Here is a 23,747-nt window from a genome sequence, read left to right on the forward strand (position 1 = left end):
CATTCTGCATTATAACTGACACACTGCACAGACGACGTTTCTGCACATCTAGCTGTGGTTGTGCTGTTTCCATAGAGACGCAGGACGTTATACTGCAAAGAACAACGAGCCCACGGCGAGCAAAAACGCGACACGAGTAAATAAACGCCCAAAAAGTGCTTGGGGTTTTGTCACTAGAAAATATGTTCATGTTAAAAAGGAAAAACTGTGAACAGAAGCTCGACATGACTCTGTTGTTGTGAAGATGTACGCTCTGCAGAGCTGGTAAAATGAGACGTCACATTACAACTCAGCTGGACGTATAACTCAGCTGGCCATTATAAAGGACTGCCTTCTATTGGTTCGTGCTGGCCACTGTTATCAAACACATTATTCAAAGGTCAGCTTCGATTTGAAAATATAAAATTAAAGTCTTAAAATACTCTCTCTCTCTCTATATATATATATATATATAACAGTAATTTCTACCTAAGAAGTAGTTCCTTTTGCTTACATTTGATCCTGGAGTATGTGTCTTCTGTATGTAAATGTGTAACATGTACTAACACGTACCTTATTGATATAAATTAATATTTTATCATCCCACAGGAACCGGTGTCTTATACGGGGTTGTTGAAGTTAATGACCAGATAAAATAAGAGCTGTGCTAGCAAAACCACCACTCTGTATCACATCTCGTAACGATCTTTAAAAGCCTGCTGTTGAGTGTGTCTTCGTGGACGTTCTGAAGCTTTAAGCATAACGGGACCAAACAGTTCAGCCACACTGGACAGCAAAAGCAGAGGGTGGCAGAGGTGCTGCATTGGAGTCAACCGTTAATGAAGATTGATCCGAGCCCCTGCCGGCCATGCTGCACTACAGGACAGCACATCCCATCAATCTCTGAAGTGACTCACCACCGCCTCCTTCCCTTGTTCTGCCTACGTGCCCTCCTAAGTCTTTACTCTCTCTCCTCTCTTGCCCTCTTTCTTTATGTTGGCAGGACTTTGTATCCTGTCGGCTCCACACTTCCCTCTTTCACACTATTATGCTCCACAGAAGTACTTGTCTAGCTGTCCAATCCCTTGTCCAACGGCAGAATCATGTCGACCGTGCCCACCTAATGCCGGGCTCAGTCACGTGTGGAGCGCTGGCTGAGTTTTAAGCTCGGTTTTTTTTCATTCCCAGCACTTTTCACCTTGAATGCCTTTGAAGTGGGACCGTGCTAATGTGTACCTTCCATCCTCATTTTCAGTTTGCTCAAGGGTTATCATGAGAACCAACACTTAAGCACCGAGGCCATGCCAAAATTCTGACAGTGCCTGTTTTTGTATGATGCCAACAGTACAGAAGATAGCAATAGTGCGGTTAGTTCTAGACGACAACAACAAGTGGAACGATGGCAGTGAGCGCAGGAGGACCCACAGGTCTTATTGTGAAAGAAAAAAAAATCTACTAAATGAGACATTTAATGTTTGAGTTCGATCAGAGAGAAAACAGGCAGCTAAAGGAGAAAACGCATCGAACTTAAAAGCACACATCTGGATGTGTAAACAAGATTGGAATGGAATGGACCTTATGACACACTGCACTCTTCTGTTCAGACCAGTCCTTAACAAACAGGTAAATACCATCAACAGGACCCCACACGTCTCAGTTAAAACCCTTCTGTTAGTTCTATCTTGCAACTCGAACTGGCTGCTGCGTTGAATGTTAACAGACTACGATTACTACTGTTCAGTCTGTCAGAGCAGGAGGTTGAACATGTGTTTGTGTGAACACACCGTGTGTGCATAAAGGTATGAATTAGATGATAATAATTGTTTATCTCAATTCAGTTTTATACTTGTATTTTCTATTTGCCAGTTCACAACATACATCATCTTACAGCCCTTAACATAGTCAGGTACAGACCTTATGATTCAAAGAGAGAACCCAACAATCCAAAGCAGCCTCTGGACTTCCTCTGAGCAAGAGGTCTCCTCTATGGAAGGGGGACGAAAACCTCTGACAGAACCAGGCTCAGGGAGGACGGCCATCTGCCTCGACCGGTTGGAGTGGGAGTGGGGATGAGGGGGTGGGGCTGGCAGGATAGCAGATGGAGAGCAGCAATAGAACAGAACAGTACATATGTTGAGGGTCAGTGAGGCCAGTGACTGGTTCAGTGGGACGGTTACTGATGACCACGTCTCTGGGATCATGACACCCCTATTACACTCATTTATTGTGTCACAACTATCAGGAAAATAATCATTACGTCCAAAATACCAATCAGGGTGGCAGTGGGAGAAGGAGGAGGCAGGAAGCACCGATGGCCGACCCAGTCTCTCAGTGTGGCTTTACAGAACACGCATTTAAACTTTGGCTTTAAGATGACAAGCCATACAACCTAACCTCGAAGCCTTAAGAGGTTTCTCTCTCACTCTGCTCTCTAATATCACACTCCATCACTCCTTGGCACCTCATATGTCACCTGGATCATAAATATTGCACACTCACATTTGTTCATGATGAATGCTGACTGCTGTGATTTGACTGTTAAGCGTATTTGCCAGTACAGTGACTTTAACAGAAGCTGCTGTCAAATACACTCGCCTCAGATAATTAGACCACAAACAATAAAGCCCAGTGTGACCACAGCTCAAGAACAGATTTCTCATTTTTAAAGAGCCAGAACACCTGTGCTAGAAGCTTATTTCTGTGTTTTGATTTGGTTTTTTTGCTGGAGATAAACTCCATTTCACTGCAGTCTTGTCTGTCCAGTGAGGCTGCCAGCGTGGTGCCCACTGGGCTTTATGAGGGAGGGGTTCCTGTCAGCAGTTCCATTCTGGATCTGGATGGAGGTTAGTAAAACACCTGAACTGATTAAGCTTTGTAGACAACAAATCCCTGATCTGATCAACATTTCTCTGTGTTTAGTTTTTAGTCTTTTGCCTCTCGCTGATGAGAAAAGAAAAAAATATTCTGATGATGTATATAAACATGAAAGCTCAGTGAAGCTACATCCAGACCAGCTCACAGATCCCAGACGGCCAACACCAGCTCTGAAAGGACGAGCACTCGGCGCACCACTGTTGCCATGCACTTTGAGCCTGTCTGACATCCTGGACTATAGCCAGAGATGCAGACCAGAACTTCTGGCTGAATGTCGTTGTTCCTCATGTAACAGCTGTAGCACACGGTTCCACTGAAACACTGCCTTACAGTTCTGGTCGGGTTAAACAAACCAGGTACAATGTTCTGAAAGGAACACACACACGAGGCTGATACTGACTTTATAATTTTCTTTTTTCTTTCTTCTTTTTTTTTTAAAGTTATTTTTTGGGGCTTTTTGCCTTTATTTTATAGGACAGTGGAGAGAGAGAGGAAAGTTTGGAGGAGAAGGACCTGCAGCAGAGGGTCATGGGTGGGATTCAAACCCCTGACCGCTGCGTCGGGGACTAGAGCCCTGGACATGGGTCACCAGCTCAACCAGCTGAGCTATAACACAGGCTCACTCTTTAGAAAAAAGCAAAAAACCTCAAAAATGTTGAAAATATATGAACGTTTTTAAATAAATTTGGCCAAAGTTAATCCTAATCAAAACATACACACCATTATATTAAATTTAAATTCCAAACAACAATAAAAAGCTGCAGGTGTATTTTTTAAAAATGTCATTCAGAGAACACATTCATGAGCAGATGAAGAGCTACTCCCCAAGATCAGCCCAGAAACAGCACCCATGTCACACAGCTTCCATCGAGCTGATGCCAAACACGTATTGATTCAACAAGCACAATCCTACACAGTGAGCCGTGGTGATCATCTTCTCTGGGTGATAAATCAGCTGAATCTGATGAATTACTGTGGAAAGAGAAGAGACTGCAAAAGATAGACGAGCACACCTCTGGACCAGCAGCTGCTCTGACAGACCTGTAGCTGGATCGTGCTGCTGGGCACTGATGGGGAAGGCCACAGCGAACAACTCACTTCTTTATTTGGTTAAGTCATTGTTTTCAATAGACAGAATCATTGGCTGCTCTGTAGTACAATACCACCAGAAGGATCCAAAGTGCAAACAGATTTCTTCGGACTGCAGAGTGTTTGACCAACAGCCAACAGGCCCAGTTTTGCATGGGTATGTATGTGAAGATGAACAGTTGTGAATAAAAGTTGCAAAGACCATTTATATCATCAAAGTCTTGAATTTTCAGTGATTTGAACAACTCTTAATTTTCAATGATAAAATCACTGATAAAAACTATTTCAGTTATTTCATAGATTCAGGCCTCGTCCACACGTATCAGGGTCTCTCACCAAACCAGGATCTGTTTCTACGATGTTTCCTGTCATCCACAAGGAAACACAGATTTACGGCATTAAAAATGATTCTTTCAAAAACCTCCGACCAAAGTGAAGATCTGTGAATCCTCCGTTTATACGTCTGCATGTGGACGTCAATAACCGGTTTAGGTTGAAACTGCCTGTGACAGAATCTGTTCTTTACACCACATCTGTGACCTGTGTTTACATTTGGAAACAGCGTGGACGCCCTCAGAACTGTGTTGGCGTTGTCTCTGGTCCAGGTCCAGATACCGCTCCACGTACAGGAACACAGGCGAAGGACGCCGTTCAGGACGGTTATTTTGCCATTCCACGTCTGAGGCATGTTCTCCGTCAGAGACACCGACGCCGGTTTTGGGTCAGACCTGGACGCACTGCCAGCTGGTGGGAGAACTTTGAGACGGAGGAACAGCGTGACAACTTCCATGTGTCCCGGTCGTCGCTCCTGTTGTTGGAGTTCTTACATCCTCACATAGAACATGAATGTGCTGAACAACGCACTGATGTGGTTAGGGGTGGAGGAATGCTTTTTCTACAAACCAGGTGCTGTGTACGTTAGTTTTATTCTCGACGGAGGGAGGAGGATATTTGGTTTTACAAAAACCCTGCTACGTGTGGACAATTCCTTAGAATAGGTCTGCTGGGTAAAAAAATATACATCCAGCAATTCTAATATTCAATTCAGTGTCCCATGGCCATTTTCAGCTCAAATAGGTGCTTTTAGTGGCCGTCCACAGGCTTCTGGCAAGTTTCTGGCTCTATCTTTGACCAGTCCTGTTGACAGAATTGGTGCAGTTCCACTAAATGGCCTTCACAGTCCACGGGGTCTAGATGGGGTTCAGATGAAGGCTTTGAGGAAGGCAGTATAAAGCCTGATTTAGCCTTTTCTTTACCACTTTGATCTGTTTGGGGTCATTGTCTCGTTGAAACACCCAGTTGCATCCAAGACCCAACCCAAGGTTTTCTGGAGAATATGGAGGCAATCCTCCTCCTCCTTCATTATTCCATTTTGTTCATATTAGCACCAGTTTCATTGGCAGCAACAACCAGAGCACAATCCTACCACCGCCATGTTTAATGGATAGGTGTGGTGATTTCTGGGCTAAAGGTCTCACCTTCTCTCCTCCAAACTTATTCCAGGTCACTGTGGCCGAATAGTTTTGTTTCATACGACCACAGAACGTTCCTCCAGAAGCTCTTTTGTTTGTCCATGTGATCAGCAGCAGACTTAGTCAACCTCCCAAATAACAACAGCTCCTAATTTGAGTTGTAATGGTTTGTAATTACATCCCACAGTTCATGTCTCATGGTGGGTTACAGTTGTACACAAAGCCCACGAAATCAAACCCTTACAACAAACAGGCATTAAAAATAGCTTTTCTTCAAATGTTAATGCTCCCTTAAAAAAAAGAAGAGTATTTGGGTCACGTACGAATGCTTGGGCAGCCTTCTACTTGTTAAGTGTCAGGACTCCATTAGGCCTTAATTAGTTAGATTAGATTACATTCATTAGATCACCAAGTGGTGCAAAGGGATAATCATAACTATTATTTTTCCAAATGAATAACATTTCAGGGGCTCAAGGTGCTTGAAATCTCATGAGGTTTTTTCAATGTGATGAAAATGTTTTATTTTATGGTCCTTGGGCGTGTTGCGGCAACATGGCTGAATCGTGGTGCTTCCAAAAAGTTACCTAAACTCTGACCTTTCATTGATTTAAGCCGAACTGTCAGCGTGCTGAGCTTCCCTGTTTTTCCATTAAAATTAAAGTTGCTGTAACTAAAACACACATTGTCCAAACTGCCCCAAACGCAGAGACTTGCAGGAACATTCAACAACCATAAGCTCTGACAACAACAAGCTGAGAACCAAACAATGGAACAAACTAATGCCTTTGAAGCAGAGGAATGCTAAAAAATATATCAAAGTGAAATATGATTAAGAAATGCAGCTCAGAGGAAGTCTGGAAGTCAGACAAATGCTCAACAAAAACAAACAAAAAGTGCTTGTCTATTGAATAGAAAGGCAAACAAAGCCTCCATCTGACTGCAGGCAGGTGTAGCTGACACAGGAGGGCTGGTGAAGGTTTAGACTCCATCAGGAGGAAACCGCTCCTCATTACAAGAGTGGTTTTGGAAACAAGTGCTGGTGACACTTAAGGAAATGTGTTTCTTTTTTGCCAAAATGAATGGATAAAATAAATACAGTCGTGACTCGATAATCCGACCCTTAACAATCCTAAACCTGCTATCCGAACCCATAAAAACAGCCTTAACATAGCGACAGCCTTGGATTGTGACTCCGACATGACATTTAATGTCACCAATCAGGATGACGGCGTATTATCTGACTGAACAATCCCACAGATTGGCTACGTTCACACTGCAGGACTTGATGCTCAATGAGGATTTCTTTGTGACTTCCTTCACGTTTCCAGTTCAATGCGACTTGTATGTGATCTGCTGTGTGAACTTCATACGAGCCAAAAGTGTCCCGCATGCGCAGAAGAGGACACGACGACGTCACACGCAGCGAGCGTGCTCAGTGTTTATGGAAGTAAACATGGATGGTAACGGTGGAGCGTATCTGCCACTCCCCCGCCGCCACCGATGGAGGAAACAGAAGTGTGAGCGCTAACTAAACTAGCATCAGCAGCCAAGTACTGCCTGTGTGTTCTGGACACTTCCACCCTGTCAGAGCGCTGCCCCGGGGTGGAAGTGTCCAGAACGTGCACAATCACACCGGTCAGTTAGGCTGAAATCCAGCCATGCATAGTGTTCTAACAATACACTAGTTATTATAACAACTATGAACAATAATTAACAACTAATGAGACCATGGACATGCTGCTATGATATCATTCTGACTGTGCATACTGTGGGGTGTACATATACTACACTGTTTATTGTCTGTATGAAACACACAAAAACTGCTTTGATAACATTTATATTAGAATCAAGATCTAGTGTGAATGTAAACGCCAGTTGAAAGTCAGTAATTGTACCTCACAGTCATTTGACTTTAAATCTACATGGTTAGGTACTGATGCAAAACAAAAGTGGCCCAACAGTCATGGCCTCCCCTGTGCAGACTGCACATTCTCACATGACAGTCAAACATCATAGAATATTGGTCAGATCCTTATTAAATACACACACACACACACACACAGAGTATGAAAAGGATAAAAGTGTGCAGTACCTTTGAACTTATGAAACACGGCCCAGAGTTCTGCGATGTCGGTGGCAAAGGTGATGTCTGTGTCCAGTACGATGACTCTCTGCAGGTCTGACGGCAGCGTCTTGGTGAGCACCAGCTTCATCAGCCCGTAAATCCCAGAGTAGTGTTTGTTGGGGATCCATGACACTTCAGACTGAAACACCACAGTACACAATGCTCGGGTTCATTTGCTGTTAAATTGACTGAATGTTATAATTCTGTAGTTTACACAACAGCTTTCAAAGTTTACAGAGCTCATAACTTGTGAGAAAAATAAAGCAGGAAGCTGTCAGATCGTTGAGCGCTACAGGCTCGTAAGTGAAGAGGTTTCTAATCGAAGCTGGGAGTCAGTGAGGTGAAGACGAGTCTGTGTTTCTCACTTTTAGTTCATCTGCGTCGTAGAAGTCCACCCTGACAGCAGGAACCATCCAGGTGTGGAACAGAGAGGACAGGATCTGCTGAGCAATGGAGTCTGTGATGAAATGGAAATGAAGAGGGTTCCGCCTGCAGACAGGAAAACACACACATCCCCAGGCTTGAGTAAGAGCTTTCACAGTAGCATCCTGCTTCGTTTCACATAAACCGCAACATACGTTCACTGGTAGCTCTAAAGCCCAACTGTGCTCGAAGGAACCATCCGTCCCTGATAGCATTAAAGTTGGAGAAAAGTGTGGAGAAGAGCTGAACAATGTCTGGATTAACTGGGACAAAAAAAAACAAAAAAACATTCTGAGAAACAATGTCAGCCTGCCCTGGACCGCAGGAAAAAAAAGTCTGGGTTGTTGCTGACGTCCTGTAAGTTTTTATCATATAGTTGTATATAGCTGATTCGTACCATCACTGTTAAATTATCTAAACAGTCACACTGTTCAGTAAAGACATAAAAATAAAAAACTAAAAAAAAGTAGCTGCCAGACCTGAAATGCCTGTGTAATCTGTAGCAGTAGGCTACGATGATGGACACATTCCCTCAAAGTAAATTCTGATTTGGCATCAGCTCCAGGCTGAAGTATCTCTGCTGTACTACTAGAACCACTCTTTGACTTGCGTACCACAGTCACAGTCAGCATTCCCACATGGTGTGAGACTTTCAGATCAAACCCTACCGCTACAGTTCCATCTGCTCATTAAGACTGTGACGTGACTGAAAGCTCCAGAACAAGTGAGTAATTGGACCATGGTTAGACATTGTGCAGTCGACATAAATGATATATGTTTGGGGATAAGTGTGTGTGTTCTGCCCTGAGGCTGAATGAGGCAGTCACAGCACAGCGGAGGAGGTGATTCATACGATAGGACGACCAAAGCTTCTTCCGGAGAAGACCGTACAGTCTGTATCCTACGTCAACTCGTACTGAGAGGGTGGGGGAGTTTAAAATAGGTATTCAGGACTTTGAATCAGGTCAAGAGAAAGGGACACTGAGCTGAGGATGTGAGCATCCCAGGGTGTCTTGTGCTGAATGACTTCAGGAATGAATGTGTCAGCTGCACTTGCTCAATAAGCGCTGGAGGTTGGGAGCTGTCAAAATGTATCGGAGCTCAGAAATTCAGAAATGCTGTCAGCCACAGCAGAACAAACAGAACGGGTTTCACATCCTCTGGACAAACAGCAACAAGTCTTTGAGGGATGCTCGGGATTATGCCGATAAATAAGCAAATATGTCAAGTACATCCTGACGATCTGACCTGTGCCCATGACAAACTGATGATTCCATCTGAACAACGCAGCTCTTGTTTCACTGAAAACCCTCAGAGCAGACACATACTGAGATCCACTGTGCTCCTGTCTGCTGAGAGCGGAGTCAACGTTTGCTCTTCTATGTAGTGTTGAGTGTCTTAATGAGGTTCCAGCACCTAAAGTCAGGTTACTGGCTCTTGTCCTCCTCACATTATCATTATTATTCTCTTTAAGCAGATGTTCTTTGTTGTCCTCTGCTTAGGAACATAGAACATCTCCTTCATGCAGGCGTGTTTCTGAGGTGACTGTCAGACAGAAACGTCTACCATCAGGAACAACTAAAGCTTGAGCTGTGGGCCCACTATGACTGACTGAATGCAGCTCCTGGTGTAGACACAGACCCAGAGTGTTCTGTAACGAGCTCAGCATCATCAGCCTGAACAGCACCGTGTGTAAAGCAGAACTTCCCTCTGACACCGACATGGTTTCAGTGAGGCTGATCTGGAACCCAACACGCTGTGCTGTACGGCGGTTTTTAGTGTTTGACCTTTCATTAACAACAAGCTGAGGCCAGCCATGAACACCAATCAGGTGCTTTTGCTAACATTGTGTTAAAAGATGAGAGAAACCTCCCTGAAGTGAAAACCTTCTTTTGTTTTGTCCTTCCCAGTAAAGGCGAGGGTTTAGTTTCCTCCACTGTCACCAAGTGCTCTTTAAAGGAAGCCTGAAACGTAGGATTTGTTGGGTTTCTCTGTGGAACATGTGTGAGGTCTTCACCTCTGTGTGTGATGACATGTTGTGAATCTGAAAAAAATAAACTGAATTAAACTGAACTACTTCTCTTCTGACTTATCAAGCTTTCTGCGTAATTTTTCTGTTTCCCAAAAATGCAGTAATGAAACTCAACAGGATGGTATGTTTTTATGACTCTGTTGACATTTTGGTTCTATTTGCAGACATCTGAAAGAAAGAAAATTCCCAACAAGTCTTCTATCTTCATTTAAATCACTTCTTAAAACCCACTTTCATAGACTCACTTTAGAGGGATGTTCTCTTTTGTTTCTCTTTTAGATTTTTCTTTTCCCGTTTATATCGGTACCGCCCGCTGTCCGTCTCTCTTTTCTCTTTCTTAATCTACTTCTATCTTCAGCTTTTATCTTAACTCCCCTCTGTGATGTCGACGTTTTAACCAGTTGTACTAGTTTTATTAGAACACACCTTCCAGCCTGTCCTTTTCCATTGTTTTTATTCTGAGTGTTTGCCTGTAGTTTTCATGCACGTTGTTGTGTTCCTGTGTTGCCTCGTCTCAGCATGTGTCGTATTTCTTTATCATGTAAAAGCACTTTGTGAATTCTGTTCTTAAAAGGTGCTATACGAATAAAGTTTATTCTCATTATTATCACTAGAAGTGTTTTCAGTATTTCAGTGAAGATGAAGCCACAGCTATTTTAAACGCCTTAAACTGCTCTTTCATAGCTTTGTGTCTGTTTTCATTTTACCTTTAAGCTAGTTATAGTTGTTTTACATCTAAGTCTTTTAATTAAGTCCAGTCCGAGGTAATGAAACCTGTTATGTGTTTTTGGCTCATTTTAACTGAGACCTAAACAACATGGCAGACAGTCATCACCCTGGTGCCACCACAGCGAGTCAACGGTGAGCCAAGGGCGGTGAAGACGGTGGTCATAATAATAGAAACCACAGACGGGACGTGATCTTTGACCCTTCTATGACCTCCTTCCTGAAAGGTTTTAAGAGCACTGCAACAACATCACGCTACTGTAAAATAAAACAGCTGTTATCATTCATACGACCACAGCAGGTCAGCCGTCAGCAACACGCTCACAGAGGTCATTTAAAGTTTTTGATGATGACTGACGTGGCCATTTTTCTGCTGAGGACAGCCTCAGATTGTCCCGACAGGACATAAACAGCTGCTATTGGACAGATGAGAATGATGGGAAGCCCTGCTGTCTGACTGAGTGCAGCAGAACGGGGCCATCTCTCAGGTGGGACAGCATCAGTCACACAGTGAGAGTCGTTGTGCAGGGCTCTCCATCACCACGGCCAGAGATGAAACGGCGGCACGCGTTTGATTTACAGCACAGGCTAAACAACTTACCGCTGCTCCAAATTAAATGACAGAAAAGTAACCATAAAGAATGAAATCTTTTGAATCTTGTTTCACAGGGAATTTATAGCATATTCAATATTTCATTAGAAATCTACAAAAGGGAAGGAATAGAGCAAGAGGAGCCATTTGATAAAAGCTGCAGGTCAGCTTCTTGCAGGGTCAGGCTGTGTTTGATGACCAGTGTCCCATGTCCTGTTCCGCCTGTTTGTCATTCAGCAGGACGGCCTACGCTATCGGATGACAGTCCAGCAGGCTGACCTCTCAGGCATCTGCCTGCTCGTGTATTTGTCACTCAGCGGCAACAGTGAGTCAACATTTAAACATCCCTCTGATTAAACAGCGCTCGCAGGAATTAGCATGTTAGCGATGCTGCTGGTGACACGTCCAACGAGATCCATCCGGCGCCACGCTTCAGTCGGCCTTACATTCTGCTCGCTTCATGATGCTAATCTGAGCTGGACGGTGAAAATGAGGTCTCATCTTTCATCTGACTCTCTTGTAAATTTTCAAAAGCTTTTCATCCATTTAGGCTCACATTAATGCTCTGATGCCTGAGCAGTCTGAGCTTTATTTCTACCACCTACTGCTACACGTACAGGACACTGAGCCCAAACCTGCAGCCACCTAGTATGTGGTTGTAGAATGTTGGTATCTTAGATCCCATTGTAGATTGTTTTTTTTTTTTTCCAAATTAAAGTTCCACCAAATTTGAATCAGTTTGGTGAAATATCTGTGTATTAATTGATATTTTTGTGACTCCTGTCAGTAGAAGTGGAAAGTCATGCTCCATCACTTATCGTCTCAGATTTGTGATCTTTCTTTGACTTGTCTTTCAGATCTGACAAAGATGTTTTGGGCAGATTTTACAAAGTGTTGCATGAAAGATTTTCAGGCATCCTAACTGGAAATCTGATAATAAATGATGTCACCCAAGAGAGAAGCTCAGCTGACTGGTTAGTGTACGTGTGCATTCTGAGACACGAGGATGTCGTTTCTGATGCAGACAGCATCAGCGTGTTGTGATTCTACAGTATGTTATTCCCACTTGGATTTATTTCCTATTTGAAACCACTCTCACACTTTGTGATAATTAAAATTAGCATGTTTATAAATAACACTGACGTTGTTGTGGCCCCCTACATAGCGCTATCAGCGAGAATATTTTTACCTGACAAAAATCTTCATTTAATTTAGTTGCAATCAAAAAAACACAGAGGAGCTTCGCTGTTTCTGGCCCAAAAAAAAGTAATCAGTAGCACATTGTGAAGGTGTGTACCGCAGCAAGAGGTAAAGAGAAAATTACATTTATTCATAAATAGCATAAAATCAAATTACAATTGCAGGTCTGAAGCTAATTAAAAGGAAGTGCTGTTCACAGCTGAGATGCTGATTTCACATTGACTGATCGCTAACAGCTCCTCCATTACTGATGCTAAATGTACACCATTCATTATTTATGTTTATTTAAGACTGACACAGAGTGATGTTTGCACAGTTTAACAGTAAAATGCTTCTGAGTCAAACACAGCGAGTGCAGGCTCACTCTTCTAACAGGAGATCTGCTGTATGACGATGACCAGGCTCTGACTGCTGAGCCCCTCTACTCACATGTTGTTGTTAACCTGAGGTTGCTGCAAAAACCCAAGAGAATGAAGTCCGTCTGTCACGTAGACGAACCCTCAAACATCTGTCCATGTTCAGCATACACTGGAACATTGTGTCATTGATGAAACAGTGACACTTAGTGAAACGGCAGCGTTGTTGATTCTCTTTTCATTCTCCTTCTCTCATCTCTTTTATTTTCCACCATAATTATAATGAAATGTTTTGTACTTTAGACATGAGATTCTGGCACATTACGCCGGGCCATCAGAGGAGCATCAGCTTGAAGTAAAACTCATTGTGCAGCACAACAACAAACCTAAACATCGAGTCAGTCAAAACAAACTATCATCCACGAGAAGGAGGAGTCCTGAAGGCTGAACCACGCAGCAGGTCTGCCACAGCCGAGGTAAGTCCCATTCAGAGATAACAGGTATCACGAAGGTGTTCATCAGCTTTCTTTGTCAACTCAGACTTTCTGCTTCAGACTTTGTGCACATAAAAGGAGGCGTTTAATGCGTCATGTGACTCTTCTTCTGCTCAGAATGAAACAGTGCCATCCCGCCTACTTTCATCAGCAGCTTGTTTTAATAGCGAACAATGAGGAATACAAATAATTTTAAACAGTAAAAAGCACCGCTACTGCAAATGATGCAAGACAGGAATGCTGGTAGAAACTGTTAAACGTGTTCATATGTTTATTTTAGTGATTGATGCAGTCGCTTATTTCCAACTGACAGCTGCACATTAAAACTTTAAACTTCATACATTTAACCATGATCTTGTATTGAGGTGCATTTAGGTTCAACTCTGTCCCATAATGCAGGAGATCACTTGAGTTTTTGGCCTAATCAAAGCAAATTTAATGTTATTGATTAAATATTCTCTGTAATAAATACCAGTAGAATAATACATTTTTTTAAATCTGTTGTCTATCAGCTGCAGCATCAGCACAGTAAACGGACGTGACAGCAAACCAGGACAAAACATAAAAACATTCAGTTTCTGCATCACCAACTAAACACAGTCGTGACTCGATAATCCGACACTAAATGTAAAACCTTCTATTATGTCTGATTGTCAAGACGGAGGTCCAGATACAAGGAGGGCTTGATGCTGGAAGGCTCATTAGTTGGTAATATTCATTGTTTACAGTTGTAATAACAACTAGCAGAGGTTTGTCTGAATAATGTTACAGGGCGCTGTACCCTCTGACCAAAATGCCGACTGAACCCTGGTAACACTTGGGCCATGTTCTTACATGCTGCCATACAACATGCAATCCTCCCATCACCATCACAAGACAATGTGTCTGATCATCAAAAATGTTAGAATGACTCCAGCATGTTCCGATTGCGTTACATATACCGTTAGACAGTGCAAATGGCGTTTTGCACTGTCTAACCGTCATGGCGTTTTCCATGCCGAGGCGCCACTTCCACCCCGGGGCAGCGCTCTGACGGGGTGGAAGTGTCCAGAACACACAGGCAGTACTTGGCTGCTGATGCTAGTTTAGTTAGCGCTCACACTTCTGTTTCCTCCATCGGTGGCGGCGGGGGAGTGGCAGATACGCTCCACCGTTACCATCCATGTTTACTTCCATAAACACTGAGCACGCTCGCTGCGTGTGACGTCGTCGTGTCCTCTTCTGCGCATGCGGGACACTTTTGGCTCGTATAAAGTTCACACAGCAGATCACATACAAGTCGCATTGAACTGGAAACGTGAAGGAAGTCACAAAGAAATCCTCATTGAGCATCAAGTCCTGCAGTGTGAACGTAGCCAATCTGTGGGATTGTTCAGTCAGATAATACGCCGTCATCCTGATTGGTGACATTAAATGTCATGTCGGAAGTCACAATCCAAGGCTGTCGCTATGTTAAGGCTGTTTTTATGGGTTCTGTTGGTTTTTTCCTAAAAACCCGTTGGACAGCAGGTTTAGGATTGTTAAGGGTCAGATTATCGAGTCACGACTGTACACGTTGGGTTCCCATGGTAACGTAATACATTCAGTGATGTTAGTAACACACAACTCAGCATGTTTGCAGATAAAACACATTCCCTGGATCTGGATCGCTCATAAGGAATCATAAAGAAACCATCTCCTTAAAGAGAGACGCTCCTTCAGCGGATTTAAATCTGAAACTCTGAACAGAACCTGCTCCTGACCAGGTCAGCTCCACAGCATCCCATAGTTAAAGAGAGACACCTTCATGGCACTCTTCAGGCTCAACATACCTCGCTAACCCACCTCTGAAGTCTGCCTCAGCCTGTTTTCTGATTTTTGTTTGCCTGTCTCTGGCCTTTTTTCTGTCTTGTGTTTGGGCCTCCTCATTTTCTGAACCTTAACACCTATGAAATCTCCAGCACCTACTAACAAATAAGTTCATTCATCCCTAAAGGAAAAGAAATGTTGCAAGTTGCTGTTAAACATTTTTGCAAATACATTCAGCATCAACATTTCTGCTTCCTGTTGGCTGTTAATCAACACTTGCTCATGATGGTACAAAACAGTTGCAGAGAAATTCAGTTTCTTCTGTTTTCTGAGTTTGTCTACCACTCTGAGAGGGAGCAGGGCCAGTTTGAGACGGACACACAGTAGGACAGAGTGTTGCTGTACCTGTGGAAGAGGACCGATTTCACCAGCGTCACCACGTCTCGGCTTGCGTTGTAACCTGCACATACGATGGCCACGTGGATGGTCTGTGGAGAGGATGACAGAAGGGAAGAAGCAAACACTTGAAATGACCTGACTATAAAGGAGAGATTTATTCCAAACACTTGGACAATGTAGACAAACATTAACTGTAGTGAAATGGCTGAGTGGAAATAAGAAACAAAAACAATTTAGCTAAAAAGCACAAAATGATGTTTTTTAGTTCAACAGTGTTTACAGCACATCCAGCATTCATTAACTCACATCAGAGGATCAAGACAAGCATTTAGATGAGCCACAGTGATATCAAGTCCTCTGCTTATGGTCTGTTTCCTTGCAGCCACACATTTGCAGTGTTGTTGAACCCAGGCATGAAACCCTCTAAAGCGTAACCAATATGATGTCAAAATATTTTACTCAACAGTCCAAATGCTGCCTGCCTTGTTGTTGATGAACACAAATGAGAAGCAAACAAAAGAAAGAAGCTCCCTGAGGAAATGTTCATTGCTGTATGTATCAGGTCGGTTTAAAGGGAAGTCCTTGTTATTCTTTGTAGCCTAACTGCAGCCACTGACGGGAAACTGCCTGCACTGGAAATGATGCTGTTAACCCTTCATGGCATCATACGAAGTCATGCAGGCACTAGAATGTGTAGAGATGTATGGACTCACAAAGGGATGTTCAAACAACAGGTTTCTTTGTTTTTTAGTCATTTCATGTATCTACTGGTTTAGAACGTCTCACACTTAAGATACGTCCAAAGCCTCTCATTATATGTATGAGGGTACTTCAAAAACTTCTCGGCTGCAACCTGAAGCGAGGGGTCTGACTCCAGTTTCAAAGTGGAAGGGTTCACAGCTTCAAAACTGGACAAGGCGTGTCAGTTGGGAGTGCAGCAGGAGCTTAGTTGTTTCTCTCTTCAACAACCACGTGGTTGTGCACTGACAGTCGCCCCCCAGGGGTGAACGCATGTCCTGAGGTGTCTGAGGCCTTGTCCACACGTAGCAGGGTTTTTGTAAAACCGAATATCCTCCTCCCCCCGTCGACAAAAAAACTAATGTACACAGCACCTGCTTTCTAGAAAAAGCATTCCTCCACCCCTAACCACATCAGTGCGTTGTTCAGCACATTCATGTTCTATGTGAGGATGTAAGAACTCCAACAACAGGAGCGACGACCGGGACACACAGAAGTTGTCACGCTGTTCCTCCGTCTCAAAGTTCTCCCACCAGCTGGCAGTGCGTCCAGGTCTGACCCAAAACCGGCGTCGGTGTCTCTGACGGAGAACATGCCTCAGACGTGGAATGGCAAAATAACCGTCCTGAACGGCGTCCTTCGCCTGTGTTCCTGTACGTGGAGCGGTATCTGGACCTGGACCAGAGACAACGCCAACACAGTTCTGAGGGCGTCCACGCTGTTTCCAAATGTAAACACAGGTCACAGATGTGGTGTAAAGAACAGATTCTGTCACAGGCAGTGACGTTTTAAACCTAAACCCGGTTATTGACGTCCACATGCAGACGCATAAACGGAGGATTCACAGATCTACACTTTGGTCTGAGGTTTTTGAAAGAATCGTTTTTAATGCCGTGAATCTGTGTTTCCTCGTGGATGACAGGCCACATCGTAGAAACAGATCCTGGTTTGGTGAGAGACCCTGATACGTGTGGACGAGGCCTGAGTTACAACTCAAATGACCTGAACTGGGCCATGGCATGGGGGTCATGGGGGGCATGGGGGTGCCTGTATGTACTGTGAGCTTGATTTTTGGACACAACTACACAATCGTCACTCCCCTGTGACTTCTTCCTCTTCCACAAAATGACATTCCAGTTGAACGATCACTGTTCTGACACAGTTTAGGAGACTCAGCACCGACTGCAGACGGTCTCTCACATTTTTGCAAAACGTGACTTCCAAGGAGTGCTAGAAATGCTGCAGGAGCACTGGGAGCAGTGTATCATTTCACAAGGAGTGTCCAGTTTGACTTCAGGGACAGTTTAGACGCTTACTGTCATCGTCTCTGAACTTTCTGATGACTCCTCGTACATCATCTGTGGTAGAGCACAGTCCAGTGTGGAGCTGTGTCGAGTCACGTTGCACTCAGAAGTGAAGTTCATGTGCTGTATGTTGTATGTATCCCAGTCCACTTGACTGACGGTGGGAGCAGGACTCCAGACTGCAATCAGAACGGTTGCATCAGAGTTGATCACGAGGCTGAAATCGGGCCTCTTCAGCCAGAACAGGTAGCTGCTGGTTGAAAATATGACTAGAATAGAATAGAATAGAATAGAATAGAATAGAATAGAATAGAATAGAATAGAATAGAATAGAATTCTATTCTATTCTATTCTATTCTATTCTATTCTAACATTATGCTGGATTTTTTCCCCTCACAGTTCTGGGTTATGGCTCCAATTATAGCTCCAAATGTCTCTCCCTGATGCTAACTTGACATGTCAAAACTCCATGTGCGTTCTCTTTCCCCTCTCAAAGCGGCCACACTGGCTTTCCTGCAGGCCCGGAGTAGCTGAGCTAACCCTCCAAATGAGCAGAGGTCATGTTCAAGCTTTGCTGGAAGGGTGCTACAGCCCTCTCCACATTTCTCCCCTTCCGACCCTGAAGGAGCTCTGCTTTCCCTGCAGTCAGCTCACTTTTCAGCAGTGCCTGGCTGTAGCTGAGGATGCCGTGTGAGTGGCAGCTGGTGTGGGAGGAAAGTAGAAGGTGGTGATAAGAAACCATCTGAGGGCATATCCTTTCTCAGAGTGCGATACACAAACCACACACCTGCCAGGGAGACGGCATGAGGTGTGTCTGTGTGCCCGTCTCTCGCTGTACTCTGTCCGAGCGTTACGAAGACATAAAAATGCATCAGATATAATGAAGTGTCAGGATACTAATGCATAAGGTGAATCTAATCTCTATTTTTTACTAAAATATGATATTCAGATACAAAATCTACCAACAGATGAGGTAAAAAACGAGTTCAGCAATGAGTGAAGTGAATGAGGAAACAGCTGATCTTTGGTTATATCTGAGCGAGCAGCCGTTTGATTCTGTGTGACGGCGTCCACTGGTCAAAGTAATGCACACGGACAAATCACACATAAACATGACGCTCTGTCATTTTACTAATGTAACTATTCAAATACAAACTGATGGAAAAGAGGAAGTACAATTTTCACACCTTTAACTTCATAAAACTAGAATCAGAGGTTCCACGTTAGGTGACCATGTTTAGAACCTCCTTGGGGACTGACAGGTGGAACTTGTCTTATTTAAACCTCTTTTATCTCGGGCCTGCTGTTCTCTCTGAGTGTGTGCGTGGCATCTGCTAAGATCAGAGAGCGCTCTAAAGCCTTCAGAAAATAGGCTGTGGACGCCTGTAGGTTTAAGGGGTTTAAGAGGAGCTCCAAATAATCTGAGAGAATTCATTCTACTGGGGAGAACATAATGTACAAGCGGTGCAGACTTCAAATGTGTCCAGGACCTGGACAACCGAGTGACCCAGAACCCTGAATTTGGGGATCTGCGGGTGACCTGCATGGGAGGGGTGGCAGGAACAAAAGCTGCTGCTGTCCAAAAAGAACATGAGAACAAAACTATAGTTTGCCAATAAAAATGTAGGCAAAGAGCTTCCAGACAGATGAATGTTGTGGATGGATGAACGGCCACAGTAACAGTAAACATGTCTGATGCAAACCGGAAACTGATTTTCATTCTCATACTAGTTGTGCAGCACGAGGTGCAAAGTGCTTCCTTGTCTGTGGGACTGGGCAACGTGTAACCCTTAAACTATGAGCTGTGAATTCTGCACCATGTCAAAGAGCGCTGGAAGACAATGTAAAGCTATCTGTCTGAAAGCTGATATCAAAATGGACCTTTCAGTGGAACAATGATTCTAAGTTCCCTAAAAATCAACCAAGAACAAGCTCAGAAAAAAGAAAAGGAGACTTATGGAATTACCAGTAACACATACAAGAAACCCCTCAAACATCTTGCAGCTGAAGGAATGCTGTCCTCAGAGTGGACCACACTTCAGCCAGCCGGTGTCAGGCGGTGGTGGTCAGTCATGCAAAACGCTTACAGGAAGTGATTCCTGCTCAAAAGCAACACTTGCTTCCTTTTGATGAAAAGCATTTTTTTCCCTATTTATACGACTGCATCTTTCTCCTACCGTGTCAGAAGCATACTCCCAACAACAGGGCTTCAATATATAATATCTATACCATACCTGACATATGAATCAGGCACGTGGGTTCTGTGAGTTCTAAGTACTGGTATGTACTCTCACTTTCAGTCCAATTCATTTCCATACGGTCCACGAGCTCTGTTTTGTATAAACACTAAAATAAAAAATATCTGGCACTCACATAGTGTCCTGGCTCTTTAAATGTTTATATCGAAAAGCAAGAACAGGCCTCATAACCTGGAATACGTAAGCACTCTCCATGGCTACAGGACAGGCTCGTTTAATGTTCAGCAGTGTCATTCAGTACACATCTTTTTTTCACTGTCCAAATGTAAGGATACTTATCCAAAAGGTCTGTTTATGTATATATTGTATATATTTTTTAAAATGAACATCCGGGCGCCCCACAGCTCACCTCGCTGAGCAGGCGACCCATGAACAGGCTGAAGTTCCCCCATGCAGCGGTCGTGGGTTCGACTCCCGCTCACCACCCTTTGCTGCAGGTCTCTCCCCGTTCTTCTCCCCCTTTCCTGTCTGTCTCTACTGCTCTAAATAAAGGCAAAAGCCCCCAAAATCTACTTAAAAATAAATACAAACATTACAAATGACCATTTAGCAATACGTCAGTTTCAACTTCCAATAAATATATTGGCCTCCAAAAGGCCTCCAGGAGAAGTCAGGCTGCTGGGCTCACTGTTGTGGGAGTGTTTTATTTTATTTTATTGTTTTTATGTATTCTTAAAAACCAAAGCCCAGATTGCAAAATAATTTGACTTGCCTTGACAATTAAATAATTTCAGTACTTCAAAAATAAATAAATAAAAAAAGGGCTGACAAACACCATCTACTTCCAGGAACCTATTTCACAGCAGGAGGAACACGTTCTGTTTCTGTAGCAGGACAGCAGAGGAGCTTTAAGTATAGGCTGCTCCAGTCATCTAGAAGCAGCCCCAGTGAGCTAAAAGCTGATGTGCTGTGGTGCTGTGAGGTATCATCGTGGAAATCACAGCATGGCTGTGTGGAAGCTCTCATATTAGCCAGCCCTCTGACAGAGGACCGCACCCCAACAGCAGAGCATCACTGCTGGAGGATTAGGCTGATCCAAGCCAACAGGCAGCGTGATTTCACAATATGCTGATGGAGCTCTGGTTCTTGGAAGCAACGTCAAAGGTCATAATGCATTAGTGAACAAAAGCAGGCTTTGACCTACATGTAGCCGGTGGAACATTTGGCAGTTATAACAAAGCAAGTGGTTTATGACAAACGTCGTTATGTTCCGCATGTCTTACCTCACACTTATCCACCACTGGCTGCTGCACACAGTCGGAGCTGTTTCCCACTGCTGCAGCTTTCTGGCCCTCATTGTCGCCGGTGCCTTCCTCTGAATGGGTTCGGCTTTGGTTGCCACGGTGACTGCTATTTGGAAGGCGTGCAGACGGGCTCCTGGGTGGCCGGCTGAGCTCCCGGCGCAGTGCCCTGTTCTCCTCCTCCACCGCACGCACCCTCAGCTCCAAGGCCTGCCGCTCGCCGCCTCCGCCCACCAGCGTGGATGACTGGGCTTCCAGAGGAGACAGGGGAAGGGGCTTCACTGTGGGGACAGAGAGGCAGAAACAGATCAACACCAGGACAACAAAAACCTCGACGTCGAGCACGGATGACGTTTAACAGTGAAGAAGTGAGCAGCAACATAAACACAACCTGTCCGTATCACACACTTCATGTGTTTGCATTATGTGTCCTTTGTTTAATTCTCACTTTCAAATGAAAACTGAATCCTGAACTCAGTTGATCAGATGTCTCATGGACTGTTTGTTCACCTCATAAAACTAAGTCATTTGAAAAAAGTATGATTTGCATATATTTCCTAGCATGCAGTTTCACACCAGTCAGAATCTTTCATGATTCTGATGTGATGTTTCTGAGGAGTTCTGACTCAACCTTGGGCAGGAACAAAAACTGCAGGTCCTGGCTGTTACTGGCACATGTAGAGAAGCACTGGGCTTCAGGGTGATAGAAGCGTTGATGTGCAACTGGTACAGAAGGGCAACCTCTGGAGCGAGGTGACAGCTGATCCGTTAAGTTCTCTTCAAAGACGATGCACTGCTTTCTGGACACATAAACAAGACCCTATGAAGACATGTTTGATATGTGCACTTACTGCCTCAGAACAAGTTCTTATGAATGGAACTGAAATGTTGCTACATTACCACTAAGAGGTGTGAACTTCGTTAACAACACGACACAGTGAAATGACCAGAAGACGATAAGTCATCTGAACTCCACAGTGCAGGAGTGGACACACAAGCTGTGGGAGAACAGTCGTAACGCAGGGCTCTACTCTGGACTCAACGCACTGTCAGCACACTGCTGAAGGATCTCCTGGTACCTTCCTTCATTTTCTTGGATTACTGGAACTCCCTGTTCACTCCGAGTCTGGCCTTCCTTCACTGGCTCCCAGTAAAATTCGGAATAAACTTTAAAATACTGTTAATTACCTAGAAGGCCCTTCATGGCCGAGCCCCCACATATCTCTGGATTATTAAATCCTTACTGTGCCAGCCGACCTCTCCGATCCAACCATCAGGGCCTCCTGGTTGTTCCTCGCTCCCTTTTTAAATCTAGAGGTGACCGTGCTTTTGAGCTCTGGAACAATCTGCTGAAATTAGATCTGCTGACTCTGTGGAGTCTTTTAAAAAACTGCTAAGAACCCACGTTTATAGGCTGGCCTTCCTTTAAGGTGTCGCTGCGTGTTGTCATCCTCATGTCCTTCCTGTCCTCTCTCTACTCTCCTTTCCTGATGATACTCTGGGTTGTACACATGCATGTTTGTTTGAACTCATTTTAAATTGCATCACATAAACTTTGTACCATATTTGATCAAAATTGTGCTTTTATGTTTTTGGATTATGTGAAAGCATTTTATAAATAAACCTATTATTATGATTATTATTATTATTATGAATATTATTCTTACTATTATTATCTATGTGTGAATGTGGAAGGAGTCACACTGAGGAACAAAGCTCCTGGTGTACAGTGACTGACAGGAACAGTAACAGTAGGCTGTGATTGAACCAGCTGTTAGAATAATCACCAGCGTTGATCACAGGCATCTTTCAAAGGCTCAGTATTGGCTGAAAACACCCACGCCCACTGCCGGTCATGTCTTTTCCGTGCTACCTTTGGGCCTCCTCAGCCTTGTGGTGAAGCAGCGCTGATGTCCTGCATGTCAGCCTGCAGAGCGTTGTGTCCGTGCACAGGCAAAGGACAACCGTATGTATGAATGTAAAAACGGATTTGGACAGAGCAACGTGTAGAAACAGAAGCTGGCGAAGTACATTATTTCCATCCACATTAACAAATCTTACACATCAACGGTGAAAACAGAAAACTGGCCAGCAGCAGCTCACTGGCTGTCACTGAACAGCATCACTGTGTAGAACAACTGGACCACAGGACAGAGGGAAGCTTGTTGGTTTGTGCGTCTGTGCCTGACCACAGCTCATCTGGAAAGGTAGCACCTCCACTCTGGGTGCTTTTATAGCTCCAACGACTCCCACAGAGTGAGTCATCTTCTCTTTGGCTGATCATGGCACATCAGTTGTAAGAGGCACACTGTCCTCCATGTTATACGAATCCTTAAAGCTAACGTTTCCTTCAACCAGGACCTTTACTATTTGGATCAGGCAGCTCATGAAAAAATAAGGTAAGCCAAAGTTAAAAGGCTACAGATGCCATTTCGGCGTCACATATTAAGGTTAAGACACTTTTAAATACCTCTTATTAATCTGGTAACTCTGTGCAAAGTGCAGTAAAGGAAAAAAAAAAAACCTATATATGAGAAGCGCCTTAAAACAGGCCCAGCTCTCCTCAGGACGTTTGCAAACAGCCGTGTTTCTGGCACTTGGCAGGTCTGTGGTCAGCATGGTAGCGGACTTAACGGTGGACTGAGTGGCTTCTGTCT

The 23,747-nt window shown here is 44.0% G+C and overlaps 1 protein-coding gene across 1 annotated transcript in view; it reads right to left on the minus strand.

Annotated features, from left to right (window-relative positions):
• large1 (LARGE xylosyl- and glucuronyltransferase 1) overlaps positions 1–23,747 on the minus strand; it is a 126,834-nt gene that overhangs the window by 49,205 nt on the left and 53,882 nt on the right. The window contains exons 3-6 of the mRNA XM_008290329.1: positions 21,073–21,371; positions 15,556–15,638; positions 7,905–8,028; positions 7,507–7,678 (exon numbers count right to left, since the gene is read on the minus strand). Of these exons, the coding sequence (XP_008288551.1) occupies positions 7,507–7,678; positions 7,905–8,028; positions 15,556–15,638; positions 21,073–21,371 (678 nt within the window). The remainder of the gene's footprint in view (positions 1–7,506; positions 7,679–7,904; positions 8,029–15,555; positions 15,639–21,072; positions 21,372–23,747) is intronic.

Source organism: Stegastes partitus, unplaced genomic scaffold (assembly GCF_000690725.1).
Source record: "Stegastes partitus isolate 25-593 unplaced genomic scaffold, Stegastes_partitus-1.0.2 Scaffold15, whole genome shotgun sequence".
NCBI lineage: Eukaryota > Metazoa > Chordata > Actinopteri > Pomacentridae > Stegastes > Stegastes partitus.